This window comes from Glycine soja, chromosome 15 (genome assembly GCF_004193775.1).
Source record: "Glycine soja cultivar W05 chromosome 15, ASM419377v2, whole genome shotgun sequence".
Lineage (NCBI taxonomy): Eukaryota > Viridiplantae > Streptophyta > Magnoliopsida > Fabales > Fabaceae > Glycine > Glycine soja.
This window is the reverse complement of record NC_041016.1, coordinates 24564364-24580544: the sequence shown is the minus strand read 5'-3', so window position 1 is coordinate 24580544 and position 16181 is coordinate 24564364. Positions and strand designations below refer to the sequence as shown.

At 45.6% G+C, this 16181-nt stretch overlaps 1 protein-coding gene across 1 annotated transcript in view; it reads left to right on the top strand.

Annotated features, from left to right (window-relative positions):
• The window catches only part of LOC114386000, a gene marked incomplete at both ends in the record, with an annotated part of 14818 nt that extends 13209 nt beyond the window's left edge, over positions 1-1609 (top strand). The window contains one exon of the mRNA XM_028346019.1: positions 1174-1609. Within this exon, the coding sequence (XP_028201820.1) occupies positions 1174-1609 (436 nt within the window). The remainder of the gene's footprint in view (positions 1-1173) is intronic.
• Positions 1610-16181: the final 14572 nt, after the last annotated feature.

Genomic DNA, 16181 nt, shown 5'->3' with positions numbered 1-16181 from the left:
TTGCCAACATCGTACCAGTTCCTAAGAAAGATGGGAAAGTACGAATGTGTGTGGATTATCGGGACCTGAATCGGGCCAGTCCCAAGGACAATTTTCCTTTACCACACATCGATATCCTCGTGGATAACACGGCCAATTTCGCCTTATTTTCCTTCATGGACGGTTTCTCTGGTTACAATCAGATAAAGATGGCGCCCGAGGATATGGAAAAGACTACTTTCGTCACCCTGTGGGGGACGTTCTGTTACAAAGTGATGTCCTTTGGACTCAAGAATGCCGGGGCAACTTATCAACGGGCCATGGTAGCTTTGTTCCATGATATGATGCATCAAGAGATCGAGGTCTACGTGGACGACATAATTGCTAAATCTAAATCCGAGGAAGAACACCTTGTCAACCTGCGAAAGTTGTTCGAAAGGCTTAAGAAATATCAATTAAGGTTGAACCCCTGCTAAGTGTACCTTTGGGGTCAAATCAGGGAAATTGCTTAGTTTCATTGTAAGCCAGAAAGGGATAGAGGTAGACCCCGAAAAGTGAAGGCCATCCTTGAGATGCCAGAACCCCGTACAGAGAGGCAAGTCCGAGGTTTCCTGGGGCGCTTGAATTATATTGCCAGATTCATATCGCAGCTCACCGCCATTTGTGAGCCATTGTTCAAGCTCTTGCGCAAAAACCAAACTGATCGCTGGAATGAGGATTGCCAAGAGGCTTTTGGAAGGATCAAAAAGTGCCTAATGAATCCTCCCGTGCTTATGCCGCCAGTACCTGGAAGGCCTCTCATTTGTACATGACAATCTTGGACGAGTCAATGGGGTGTATGCTGGGGCAACATGACGAATCCGGGAAGAAAGAGCGCGCTGTTTACTACCTGAGTAAGAAGTTCACGACCTATGAGATGAATTACTCCTTGCTCGAAAGAACGTGTTGTGCTTTAGTATGGGCATCCCATCGCCTAAGGCAGTACATGCTGAGCCATACTACCTGGTTGATATCCAAAATGGACCCGGTTAAGTACATCTTTGAAAAACCAGCTCTCACGGGACGAATCGCCCGGTGGCAAGTCCTGCTATCTGAATTTGATATAGTCTACGTCACCCAAAAGGCGATAAAAGGAAGCGCTTTAGCATATTATTTGGCTCAACAGCCTCTTAACGACTACCAGCGCATGCATCCTGAATTCCCGGATGAGGACATCATGGCCTTGTTCGAGGAAAAAATGGACGAAGATCGGGACAAATGGACTGTATGGTTTGACGGAGCGTCAAACATTCTAGGTCATGGCGTTGGGGCAGTGTTGGTCTCTCCGGACAATCAATGTGTACCTTTCATAGCCATGCTAGGATTCGACTGCACCAACAACATGGCCGAATATGAAGCATGTGCCCTAGCCGTCCAGGCAGCGATTGACTCCAATGTCATACTACTCAAGGTGTACGGCGACTCGGCATTGGTAATCCATCAGCTGAGAGGGGAATGGGAAACTAGAGATCCCAAGCTGATACCCTACAAAGCCTATATCAAGGAATTGGCTAAAACCTTCGATGAGATCTCCTTCCATCATGTTCCCCGCGAGGAAAATCAAATGGCGGATGCACTTGCTACGTTGGCGTCTATGTTCCAGCTAACACCGCACGGAGATCTACCCTACATCGAATTTTGGTGTCGTGGCAAACCCGCGCATTGTTGCCAAGTGGAAGAGGAACAGGACGGAAAGCCTTGGTATTTCGACATCAAGCGATATGTCGTAAGCAAAGAATACCCGCCAGAGATTGCCGACAATGATAAAAGGACATTGAGAAGGTTGGCAGCCGGTTTCTTCATGAGCGGAAGCATACTGTATAAAAGAAATCACGACATGACACTCCTGCGGTGTGTGGATGCCAGGGAGGCAAATCACATGATCGAGGAAGTCCATGAGGGCTCGTTTGGAACGCACGCCAACGGGCATGCTATGGCCAGGAAGATCCTAAGAGCAGGTTATTACTGGCTTACCATGGAAAGTGATTGTTGTGTCCATGTGAGGAAATGCCACAAATGTCAAGCATTCTCAGATAATGTCAATGCCCCACCACATCCTCTGAATGTCATGTCTGCCCCTTGGCCTTTCTCCATGTGGGGAATAGATGTCATCGGGGCCATTGAGCCCAAGGCCTCGAATGGTCATCGCTTCATCCTCGTAGCGATAGATTATTTCACCAAGTGGGTCGAGGCAGCTTCATATACCAATGTCACGAGGAATGTGGTGATCAGGTTCATTAAGAAAGAGATCATCTGCCGATATGGTTTGCCAAGGAAGATTATCACGGACAACGGCACCAACCTGAATAACAAGATGATGGGGGAAATGTGCGAGGAGTTTAAAATCCAGCATCACAATTCCACACCCTACCGGCCAAAGATGAATGGAGCCGTGGAAGCGGCCAATAAGAATATCAAAAAGATTATCCAAAAGATGACCGTGTCATACAAGGATTGGCACGAAATGCTCCCATTCGCGTTACACGGTTACCGGACTTCAGTGCGAACGTCAACTGGGGCAACGCCGTTCTCATTGGTATATGGGATGGAGGCTGTGTTACCGTTTGAAGTAGAAGTCCCGTCATTAAGGATCTTGGCAGAATCCGGATTAAAGGAATCAGAGTGGGCTCAAACACGCTATGACCAGCTCAGCCTCATTGAGGGTAAGCGCTTAGCAGCCATGAGTCATGGGCGCTTATACCAGCAAAGAATGAAGAGTGCATTCGACAAGAAAGTATGCTTACGCAAGTTCCATGAGGGAGACCTTGTGCTAAAGAAAATGTCCCATGCTGTCAAGGGCCATCAAGGGAAGTGGGGCCCGAACTACGAAGGGCCTTTTGTTGTGAAGAGGGCTTTTTCCGGAGGAGCCCTGGTGCTTACCAACATGGATGGCGAAGAGCTACCTTCACCTGTGAATTCTGATGTCGTCAAACAATATTATGCTTAGAAGCTAGGGCAATTAAGGATGTCGCTGCATGTTCTTTATCTTTATGCGTTTTCTGGATTTCCCCCAAGGATTTCCTGTCTGTTGTATCTCTCGTTACAATCTTTCAAAGAAATGAACGTGGATGCGAGGCTTTAGTCCTCACGTTAGTTTCAAACCTTGCGTTAATTTGTGATCACCTGAGCCCTTCCGCTCAGTTCATGGGATGCCCCAAGCGCTTAATTAGAATTGAACCTGAACCAACTTTCCCTAAATTTGCTGCGTTTGAAAACATTCATGCATACGCATGCATATTGTTGTGGTAAAACAGTGGCAGGATCATCTTGAGCTACCTTCTGGGGTAGAGACAAAACATGAACGGCAGAAACCAATCAAGGTAAGATAATGACACGGTCAAGATTGGCCATACATGGTTGTTTATTACTTGCAGGTACTTAAGGACGGATGCAAGTGGGGATGGGGTCACGACCGACCGATTGTTGCCCTTTCTCTGCGTGAAACAAGCAGAGAATGTCGCTGCAAGGCAGCCCCGTATCCTTTGTATTTTGCAGTTTTCTTTTACTATTTGTTTGTTTTAAAAAGTAAAAATAAGTAATCAACGCCTAATTCTAACCTAAGTAAGTTCAAGTTAGGCAAGACGCTAATCCATGAGAAGGGAGGGGACATGGTTAATGTTCCCCTCAAAAAAAAAAAAAAAAAAAAGGTTAGCTCGCCTGGGCGAGCCACCCCTGCACCAAATTACAAGAATGACGAAAGGGGGGACGTTTTTGCATTCAAAAAACTTCTTTTCCCCTTTCAAAAGCCATACCCACGGGATTGACGAGTTTGCAGCCCTAGGGTCATCCTTTTTCGCATTTTTTGATTCCGTTTTGCGCTTTTGTTCATCACCAACAAGTAAGTGTCCCATCCCTAAGCTTTCTAGCTTTTCATTGGTGTATTTTGATCTCCTTTTGGTGCTCTAAATTGTGGGAATGTGCTCAAATATATGGGGCAATTTTGGTTTGTTTTCTTGCTTGATTAGGTTGAATTAGGGGTTTGTATGGGATGGCCCTAGGCCTATAATGCATTTTGGAACGATGGGACATGCCACATTGTCCCTGTTCTCTTGCTATTGATGCCTAAACACGCGCCCACCAAGTGTTCGGTGAAATGCCTGAATGGCATTAGCGCGTGACTTTTGTAAGGAAACAACCCATGGGGCATTTTGGTTTGTACATATTTTTGGAATATGCATTCATTCCCGAAAAAGGCTAGAGTAATTGCCCCACATATATCCTAGGCCTGGGAACTAAAATTTTATGCAAAAAGAACACAAGAGGAGGTGCATATTGGGTAAAGTTACCCTTTTTGGCCAGCAATCAGCTATGGGCCACGCTACAATAATTTCCCTACGCCTAGATGTTTAGGAATTTTGCTCGTCATGAATGTGTAGGTTTAGAATAGGTAGCAAAATACCTTTGGCAATTTACACTTTGGATATGGTAGCAAAATACTTGGATGTATGTACATATAATTTTTGGTAGTCAAAATGTCTCACAAAAAATAATATACATATTACATGTTATGTAAAGAAAATACATTACAAAAAAATATATATACCTTTTAATTTGAATACAATTTTAGTCAGCAAAAGAAAATATACTTGAATTTGCATGCGGCTTTAGGTAGCAAAAACTTGAAAAAAAAGCATGAAATGTAGCACCTTATTGTGTAGATAGTCAAGATTTATCATAAAGTTTGTGTATGTATAGGTATTAGAAATACCAGGATGTGCACGTATGCAATTTTCGATAGCCAAAGTGCTTAGAGTATGCATGTATGTGAATTTAGCAAAGGAAATGTGTGTGATGTAGGTAACAAATACACCTTGGAAGTACATGTAAATAATCTAGGTAACGAAGCTGCCTTGATTGTATATGGGTGCATTTTTCTTAGTTAATAGAATGTCTTGTGCAAGTGAACGTTTGTAAGGAAATGTGCGCATAAGCTTGCTCTAAATTTACATTGATTGGAGGAGGTTGTATGCCATTTTTGTTTTAAGAGTAGCATCCCTTGGTAGAACTAACTTTCCAAATGTTTGCCTTCGCAGGAAATGGCCCCGAGGAAGCTTGCCTCAAAGAGGTCCAGGAAGGACAAGGCAGCCGAAGGAACTAGTTCCGCTCCGGAGTATGACAGTCACCGCTTTAGGAGCGCTGTACACCAGCAGCGCTTCGAGGCCATCAAGGGATGGTCGTTTCTCCGGGAGCGACGCGTCCAGCTCAGGGACGACAAGTATACTGATTTCCAGGAGGAAATAGGGCGCCGGCGGTGGGCACCACTGGTTACTCCCATGGCCAAGTTTGATCCAGAAATAGTCCTTGAGTTTTATGCCAATGCTTGGCCAATAGAGGAGGGCGTGCGTGACATGAGATCCTGGGTAAGGGGTCAGTGGATCCCGTTTGATGCCAACGCTATCGGCCAACTCCTAGGATATCCGTTGGTGTTGGAAGAGGGCCAGGAATGTGAGTATGGCCAGAGGAGGAACCGGTCTGATGGGTTCGATGAGGAGGCCATCGCCCAGCTGCTATGTATACCGGGGCAGGATTTTGCCCGGACTGCTGCAGGGAGGCGAGTGCGAATCATGCGCACCAACATGACCACCTTGACCCAGATATGGATGACGTTGCTCCTCAGCAATATCCTGCCCACCGATCATAATTCCGACCTTCCCATGCCGAAGTGTCAGCTGGTGTACGCCATCCTGACACGGATGAGCATCCATGTGGCTCAGTTGATCGCTGATGCCATCTATATTTTTGCAGGTATGGCGCCTACTAGGCACCCTCTGGACCCAGACAAGTCCAACAGGGCCCTGGGATTCCCCGCACTGATCACAGGACTCTGCCAGTCGTTCGGAGTCCCCGTTGCACCTACCAAGGTGATTCGGCCGCCCATCACCCGGGCTTTTATTGAGAAGTACTGTACCCAGGGACAGGCTCAGGGTGATGCTCCACAGGCCGCAGGCGCGCCACCACCGCCTCATCAGGCTGGCCAGGCTGGGGCATTTGACATGGAGCAGTATTTATGGCATTTGGTTCGCCAGCAGGCGGCCAACCACCGAGCACATGTACAGACCCATGATTGTCTGTACCAGATGAGCCTTAGCATGCAGAGCCAGGGCTTCGCTTCTTTTTCATGCCCTACTCCAGACCAGTTCAGAGCAGAGGTTGCATGGCCCGGAGATTGGCCCGAGGCCCAAGCAGGAGAGGCACCCCCAGAAGCTCCCGGCGATGGAGAAGAGGCCCACGAGGACGAGGAGATGGCCGATTTGCTTGACTTCTTGGGAGGGAGTGGAGATACGTGACTGGGAGATCCCCAGATTCATGTTTTCTTTCATATTTCTTTTATCATTTTTTATTCTATGTTATTGTTTTGACTTGAGAGACTAATGTTTGTTTTTGTTGTTTCGATTGTCAGTTGTACAGCGCATACATTTTTTTAGATTGTTGCGTTAGTGTTTATATATCATTACTATCGATGATGTTTGAAATTCTGGAACCGTGTAGAGTTCTTCGTTTAGGAACATTGTCCAAAAAATATATATGTAAAATAAACAAAAATCATGATAAAAATAAAAATAGAAAAGAAAAAAAAATGAAATGGAAAAGAGAACAAAAGAGAAAAAAGAGAGCAAGTAAAGAAAAAGAGAGCAAATAAGGAAAAAGAAAGCAAGTAAGGAAAAAGGTGGAAAAAGAGAAAATAAGTTGTCTAGCTAAAAATCGACATGCTTTTGAAAGAGATAACTTCCAACTTTTCTTTGAAAAAAAAATTCACTGATCATAACCAATTTTTGAAAAAATGTGTATACACCTGAAGGGTGAATGCTGTGAAAATTTTCCCGGACGCCCAAAATGGACTCGGATGAATGCACAAATTGATAAAAGAACATATTTTGGAAACATTGGGTTGACTAAAATAGAGGAAATGAATCATGAGCCCTAGCATCACATGACCATAAAAATTTGACACTTGAGTGTCCGCATAGGTGCATGCATGACCAGTTTTGCATAAAGTTTCCAAATCATCATTTTTGCATTTGTGTCATGGAAATAATGTGGGGCACCCCTTTTATCCTTGAGCTAAACCAAACCCCGACATGTATCATGTCTAGCCATTCTACAAACCTTGAGCCAAAATCATGACTCACTATAATCCTTACCCTCAGAAGCAAAAAAGGAAAGAAGGAAAATTTCCAATCAAAGAGAAAGCAAAAAGAAAAGAAAGGAAATTCCCAATCAAAGAGTGGGAGAAAGCAAAAAGAAAAGAAAGGAAATTCCCAATCAAAGAGTGGGAGAAAGCAAAAAGAAAAGAAAGAAAATTCCCAACCAAAGAATGGGAGAAAGTAAAGAAAAAAAAAAGAAGAAAGCTCCTGGTCAAAGAAACCAGAAGAAATGTGCAGAGAGGTCTTTGGACCAGACAATATCTGAACAGTACAGAATTGTCACCAAATGAACAAAAAGAAGGAAAGGAAACCACGACCTAAAATGGTCTTCTCCCTTTGATTACCAACCAAAATCCCGTGTGCTAGCGACTTTTTCGCCCCGCACTAAACAAAAAAACAGAAAAAGAAAAAGCCAACAAAAGTCAAAAGCCAAAAACACACAAAAGCCGAAAAACCCACCAAAAGAACCCATTCCCAAGGGAAGTCCTATTGATCCATGATCACACATGTAATTTTTGATTTGATAGGAAATAATTTGCAAAGTCAAATCAGGATATATCTATGGTTCGGAATTAGGATGAAACACTTACCTGTGCGAGGTTGATACACTTTGAGTGATTTTCTTCTATTTTTGTCGAACCCAGTGTTTCCTCTAAATGTTCATTTAGAAACGAAATGCTAACATCCAAAATCTCAGTTAAGGTTATGGGGGATTTCGTCAGCAGACTCTCCTTCCCCGGTAAACGCATTGTTTTTTTACTCAAAAAAGCGTATGCTGCTCTAATCAGTTGGAATGTTTATCTCTTTACTAAAGCATGTTTGCATTTTAGCGAAGAAAACACCGAGACTTTTTCAAGTCTCACAAGTTATCCAGAACTACGTAGGTCTGAGTTCCTCATTGGAGGATACGTAGGAGCAAGAGCCTCGCTTTTGTCGACCATACCGCCTTTTGTTGCCATGACTCAAGAGCTGGTAGCCCGCGGAGACACCTTACGGTTATCCGCACCTCGACATTCAGTCACCCCAAGTGTGATTGACGAGCAGAGGCCAATATGGTCATCTGCGCCCTTTCCGGAGATGTCAGCATTTTCCGATGGAGACTTTTCAAGTCTCACAAATTATCTAGAACTACGTAGGTCTGAGTTCCTCATTGGAGGATACGTAGGAGCAAGAGCCTTGCTTTTGTCGGCCGCCCCATAATCTTTGTCATATTGACCTTGAGGTCATGTGACATGCACCCTTGTGTCATCCAGAGGCGGCGGGCCCGATGACAAGCAGAGACAAAATTTGGTCATTCTGCACCCTTGTATCATCCAGAGGCGGCAAGCCCGATGATACGCGAAGATACCTTACGGTTATCCGCACCCTTTTGTCATCCAGAGGCGGCGGGCCCGATGACAAGCAGAGACAAAATTTGGTCATTCTGCACCCTTGTGTCATCCAGAGGCGGCGGGCCCGATGATACGCGGAAATACCCGAGTGGTTATCCGTATAAACATTCTTTTGCTATCTGTAAGACAGAACGCTTGATAGCATGCAGAGGCTGACATAGTCTTCTGCACCTTTTGTTCCTCCGGGAACAACAAATCATTTACATGCGGAAATTTCATGGTCGCCCGCGACTCTCGTCAACCGAGAGGAGCGAAATTAGTGTCATACACTAATTTTCGTCCGGGGACCTTTGCTTGATGACATGCGACCTTTCTTTGGTCCTTGTGAGGTGCTTGGCACCCATCATTAGGCAATTTGAGAAATTCCGGGAACGACAAGTCATGGTCACCCGCAACTCTCGTCAACCGAGAGGAGCGAAATTAGTGTCATACACTAATTTTCGTCTGGGGACCTTTGCTTGATGACATGCGACCTTTCTTTGGTCCTTGTGAGGTGCTTGGCGCCCATCATTAGTCAATTTGTGAAAATCCGGGAACGACAAGTCATGGTCACCCGCGACTCTCGTCAACCGAGAGGAGCGAAATTAGTGTCATACACTAATTTTTGTCCGGGGACCTTTGCTTGATGACATGCGACCTTTCTTTGGTCCTTGTGAGGTGCTTGGCGCCCATCATTAGGCAATTTGTGAAAATCCGGGAACGACAAGTCATGGTCACCCGCGACTCTCGTCAACCGAGAGGAGCGAAATTAGTGTCATACACTAATTTTCGTCCGGGGGCCTTTGCTTGATGACATGCGACCTTTCTTTGGTCCTTGTGAGGTGCTTGGCGCCCATCATTAGGCAATTTGTGAAAATCCGGGAACGACAAGTCATGGTCACCCGCGACTCTCGTCAACCGAGAGGAGCGAAATTAGTGTCATACACTAATTTTCGTCCGGGGACCTTTGCTTGATGACATGCGACCTTTCTTTGGTCCTTGTGAGGTGCTTGGCGCCCATCATTAGGCAATTTGTGAAAATCCGGGAACGACAAGTCATGGTCACCCGCGACTCTCGTCAACCGAGAGGAGCGAAATTAGTGTCATACACTAATTTTCGTCCGGGGGCCTTTGCTTGATGACATGCGACCTTTCTTTGGTCCTTGTGAGGTGCTTGGCACCCATCATTAGGCAAATTGAGAAATTCTGGGAACGACAAGTCATGGTCACCCGCGACTCTCGTCAACCGAGAGGAGCGAAATTAGTGTCATACACTAATTTTCGTCCGGGGACCTTTGCTTGATGACATGCGACCTTTCTTTGGTCCTTGTGAGGTGCTTGGCGCCCATCATTAGGCAATTTGTGAAAATCCGGGAACGACAAGTCATGGTCACCCGCGACTCTCGTCAACCGAGAGGAGCGAAATTAGTGTCATACACTAATTTTCGTCCGGGGGCCTTTGCTTGATGACATGCGACCTTTCTTTGGTCCTTGTGAGGTGCTTGGCACCCATCATTAGGCAATTTGTGAAAATCCGGGAACAACAAGCCATTTGCATGTGGAGATTTTATGGTCACCCGCGACTCTCGTCAAATCGAGAGGAACGAAATTAGTGTCTTATCTTTACTTTCCTTTTATCTCCAATAAAAGACAAGTAAAGAGGGGCAACTGTCATACCCTAATTTCGTCCGGGGACCTTTGCTTGATGACATGCGACCTTTCTTTGGTCCTTGTGAGGTGCTTGGTACCCATCATTAGGCAATTTGTGAAATTCCAGGACATGCCGAAAAACCAAAAAAATATTGATGCACAATCCGTAAGTTTCCGTGACACACCGGAAATCAAATGGAAGCATCGTTGCATAATTAAGTGAGGTTCCGTAACATTCCGTAAGTCAAAAAGGGGATGATTATGTAATCCGCAAAGTTCCGTAACATTACGGAAAGAAAACAAGTATCGTTACGAAATTCGTAAGTTTCCGTAACTTTACGAAAAATAGAATCACCAAAAAAAGTAGAGGGGGGTGTACTTAGTAAAAATGGGGGTGCAAATAGCACCCAGGCCCACTTGGGCCCTCCAGAATATTCCTCCAGAAGGCTGTTGCTTCTGGAGGAAGCAACCTGGCTCGCCTGGGCGAGCTGGGCAGCAACCACCTCCCCTATTTTGCTATAAATAGGGGAGGAAGTGAAGAAGAAAGGGGTTCAGCCCCTTTGGCACTTCTCTCTCTTTCGAATTTGCTTGGAAAAATTGTTTCCGTGAAGAAAATCTAAGCCGAGGCGCTTCCGAAACGTTTCCGTAACGTTTTCCGTGAGGAATTTTGCAAAGGTTTCAACCGTTCTTCGACGTTCTTCATTCGTTCTTCATCGTTCTTCGATCTTCAACGGGTAAGTACCTCGAACCAAGCTTTTCGATTCATTCTATGCACCCATGGTGGTCCACATTGTGTTTCGTGCATTTTTATTCTCGTTTTGTTTACTTTTTATACCCCCTGTTGACGTGCTTAAGCCATTTTACTTAAGTCATTTCTCGCTTAACTTAAAAATAAAATCAATTTCCACCGAACGTTTGAATTGTATTATCCATTAACTTCGGTTAAAATGAATTCCGACCGTTCGGTCGTGCCGTAACCACGTTGGAAATCAAAAAGAGGTAAAAAATAATATAATAATAAAAAAAACATCTTTTAGCCAAATAAAGCGGAAAATCAATCGGACGTTTTCTCTTTGGGATTTCTCATTCTTAATCGAATTGATTAATAACTAAAGTGAAACTAAGGCTAAAATCAACTCGCCTAGTCAAGCTCGTCCACAAAAATAGGCTTTTGAAGTTTGTCATTTCAATTTCTCACTAAGTAAAATGGGTCATTTTTTAGGTCCAACGCCTTAAAATGATCACCTCTTAAGCAAAAAGAGAATCACTTGATAAGAAAGAACTACGTAGGTCTGATTTCCTCATCGCAAATTGAGGAATACGTAGGAGCAAAGGGAAACACCCTTGTCGACCACAAAAAGAGAAAAATATAAAGGGTATAAAGGATATAGAGACATAAAAAGGGAACATAAAAAATCAAAGTCATGTTTGCACATTCGATTAAAGGCTGCCGTCCCTTGGGACGGACGTGTGGGGTGCTAATACCTTCCCCGTGCGTAAATACAACTCCCGAACCTTTCACTTAAAAAACATACCTCAAATAAACGTTGGTGGCGACTCCGCGCGTATTCCTTTCGTGGAACACGCATCCCGCGAGTCTCGCGTCGCCCTCCCGCCGAAGGGTGGGTTGCGACAGGTAGGTTGCGACAGTTGGCGACTCCACTGGGGACTGTTTTTAGAGAGTTAGGCGAATCAATCAGTGTGCATTCCTTACCATGACTTCTCCTTTGTTAGTTTCCCTTTATTTTTCTTATGTCCTTGTGTATAACTCTTTTATGTTTTTAGTATGTTTTTTTTTTAAATGTATGTATGAGATAGATGTTCATTCATTTGATGCACACAAACACCAACACCTTTTTTTACACACGGTGAGTTGAAAAGGGGCCTATACCCGGGTCCGTGGGAACATAAGGAGTGGAGGTGAATCTGTGGTCATGCTGGGTCTTTGACTTTCTTGATAATAGTGAAACCTCATATAGAGTTTTCCTCTTTGATAACATATTGTTGTTGGTAGTCCCTACTGCCGCAATATGTTTTTTCGAAGGGGATGATACCTCTAGAAACCATCAAGAGAGATATGACCACCTTGGGAATTATCAGTAAAAGCCTTTTAGTTCCTCCCGACGTGGCAAACACGTCACGTGCCTTCTAAACACTGCCATGCATGTAACCTAAAATGTCATGTATGCCTATGCTGTGTGATTTATTTGAGGATATTGCCATGTTGTGTGCATCTCCTTGTTACCCTTCTCCCTTTTTTTTGCATTTGCATCATGTCATCGTGCACGGGTTGTGTCTTAATCCCCTCACTTTGTCATGAGAAGACGGAAGGTCTGTGTCGCCTTCTTAAATGCATGCATCGGACGCTATGCTGCCCGAATGTTGTATCTAAGAAAGAGATGATCTCCCGGGCTCTCGTATCCGTAAAATGCATTTGTGCCATACGCATTTCTTCATGCATTCATCCATTTGACCTATGATAGATGTTGGATTCTTGATTCGCACTGGTTTTTATTCCACTTTAGTAAGAACATGGGATTGAGCCGGCCGCCTTTGCTTAAAAAGAGGTTCTATCAAGTCAAGGTCAAGAGCCTAGGAGTCGCCAGTCTGAAAGAGTTAGGAAGTTGATGGGTCAGCTCCAGTGACAAGCCTTTCGCAAAGCTTACGGTAAGATCTAGGACCTAACCATGGCAGAGGTCTCCACGGAGGCCATTGCCTCCCTCACCCAATATTATGACCAGCCTTTGAGGTGCTTCACCTTTGGGGACTTCCAGTTAACACCCACGGTGGAAGAGTTTCAAGAGATCCTAGGATGCCCTCTGGGAGGAAGGAAACCATACCTCTTCTCGGGATTCTATCCCTCCTTAGCTAGAATTTCTAAAATAGTCAAAATCTCGACACAGGGATTAGACCGCGGGAAGCAAGTCGAAAATGTGTTGGTTGGGGTACCAAGGAAATGTTTGGAAGCAAAGGCGAGAGTCTTGGCAAGTCAAGGCGAATGGGCCCCATTCATGGACATCTTGGTACTTTTGATCTTCGGGGTGGTCCTCTTTCCAAATGTGGATGGGTTGGTGGACCGGGCAGCGATTGATGCTTTTCTCGCCTTTTACGACCGCAAAGAAAGCCCGTTTGTCGTTATCTTAGCCGATCTATATGACACATTCGGCCGAAGATGTGAGAAGAACAATGCAAGGATTGTTTGCTATACGTCGGCCTTCTACGTATGGTTGGTTTCACACTTCTTTCGCCAAGAGATGAGACACGTTTACCCGTTAGAAGGCCTCCGCTCATGCATTGAGAAAAAAGAGGCAAATTGGGACCGACTCTTAGCGAACAAAGAAGGAGCGTCTGTCAATTGGTTCCCCCGATGGAAGGAAGAACTGGGATTCTTATTTCGTGTGGGAAATTTCCAAATATTCCCTTGATGGGGACAAGGGGTTGCATCAATTACAATCCTGTCCTCGCTATAAGACAACTTGGTTACCCTATGAGAGAAGCACCATCAGAGGAAGGCCTCATACCTTTTATTACACGAGGTTTCAATAGCACCAACGTGGGGGTGCTTCAGAGGGTCCACAAGGCATGGGAAATGTCGCAAAGAAAGGACAATGAACTTAGGGGGAGTAGCAACGGGCCCATCGACGGTTACCATAGGTGGTTGAAAGCCTACGCACAAGATATGGATTGGCTTTCGAGTTTGAGGAACACTAAGAGGGTGGAGGTTGAAACTCCAGAAGAAGACGAAGAGGTACATGCCCTCAAGACAGAACTTGAGAAAGCCCAAACAGTCAAAGAAAAGTTCAAGTCAGCAGCTGTTAGGATCCGAAAGGAGAATGCCGAACTGAGAGACGTCAATATAGCCACCACCAAGGCCTTAGAACAAGAGACCAAGAGGGCCTGTAGGGAAGAACATTACCGAAACAAATTCCGAGGGGCTCTGTGGGGCAGTAACAACGAGCTCAAGAACCGAAGAGAGGAAAGGGACCAATTGCGAGTAGACGGTTTGATCCTGAAGGATGAATTGAGGGTTTGCCTAAGGTCCAAGAGGATCTTGTCTTAGCGGTTATGCGAGACCGAAACCAACATGTTAGCCATCATCAGCAAGTACCAAGAAGAATTAAATCTAGCCACGGCCCACGAGCACTAAGTAGCGGACGAATACGCCCGAGTGTACCTGGAAAATGAGGCTAGAGGAAGAGTGATTGACTCGTTGCATCAAGAAGCAACGATGTGGATGGACCGGTTTCCTTTTACTTTGAACAGGAGTCAAGAGCTTCCCCGATTGCTGGCAAAGGCCAAAGCTATGGCAGACACCTACTCCGCCCCCGAGGAGATCCACGGGCTCCTCCGCTATTGTCAGCACATGATAGACTAGATGGCCCATATAATTAGGAGCCATTAGGGAGTTTATATTGTTACTCAGATCTTGACTAGTTATAACTTTCAGAATAAAACGAGTTTATCCCATGATTTTACTCCAAAGAAAAACAGTGCGAATCAGATCACTCCTACATTCCATCTCTAGCATACATTCATTTCTCATTACGTACTCCTCACATTTGGTCTTTTTAGGAAAGACACCATAACTAAGCGTGCCCCAAGGCATCCTTATCGCACCAGATCCAAATCTAGGACGATGGGTGACCTAGAGGAAGTACAGGAACAGACGAAGGCCAACATGTCGGCTTTGAAAGAACAAATGGCTTTCAAGATGGATGTCATGCTGGGAATGAAACAACTAATGGAGAGTAACGCGGCCACTGCCGCCACTGTTAGTTCGGCTGCCGAAACAGACCCAACTCTCCCAACTGCCGCGCACCACCCTATTCTGAACATGGTGGGACGAGAGAGAAGAACACCGGGGCACATCAGCAACCCCCATCCGGGGTACAACCGAGGAGCTTACCCCTACGATTTACCAACTAATTACACACCACCAGTCATACGTGACGACGCGGGTCACGTTCCTCCCCTCATCCTTGAAGGGGAGCCTCCTCGACATTCAGACGAGGTCCACGAGGATCATCGAGAGCATGCTCAGGGAGATGCCGACTCCTACTCCCCGTTTCCCGTCGAGGGACCGGCGCCCAATGCATTACCTTAACCCAACATCACGGGAGAACCTCGAAACCACCCAATGCAGCCACTGTTTCTGTCCGTGGGAGGGCCACCCCGGGCAGCGGAAGGAAAGGGGAAACTCGATCTCATTGAAGAAAGATTAAGGGATGTTGAAGGGTTCGGCGATTATTTGTTCACAAACATGACCGACCTATGCCTGGTACCAGACGTCGTCATCCCTCCAAAGTTCAAAGTACCTGACTTCGATAGGTACAAAGGGACGACTTGTCCTAAGAATCACCTAAAAATGTATTGTCGCAAGATGGGTGCGTATTCCAGGGACGAGAAGTTATTGATGCATTTCTTTCAAGATAGTTTGGTCGGGGCAGCGGTCATCTGGTACACTAATCTAGAAGCTTCCCGCATCCGCACCTGGAAGGATCTGATTACCGCCTTCCTTAGGCATTATCAGTACAACTCTGACATGGCTCCCGACCTGACTCAGCTGCAAAACATGATTAAACGGGAAAGCGAGTCCTTTAAAGAATTCGCTCAGCGTTGGAGGGACCTGGCAACGCAATTAGCCCCTCCCATGGTTGAGAGGCAAATGGTTACTATGATGGTGGATACCTTGCCTGTATTTTACTATGAGAAATTAGTGGGCTACATGCCTTCCAGCTTCGCGGACTTGGTCTTCGCAAACCCCCCACGGTACCCACCAATATGCGCAACATCACTCAACCAAGGGTGCCCACACCCCCACACGGGGGAGCTCTCCGGACTCCAGCTCCGACTCGGCCTCACCCGGCCAACAACGCTCACTTTGGCGCAAACACGACAAGGAACTTTTCGCCAAGGTAGGCACAGATCTTCGCCCCGATCCCAATGACATATGGGGAACTCTTGCCATCTCTCATCGCCAACCAACTGGTCGTGGTTG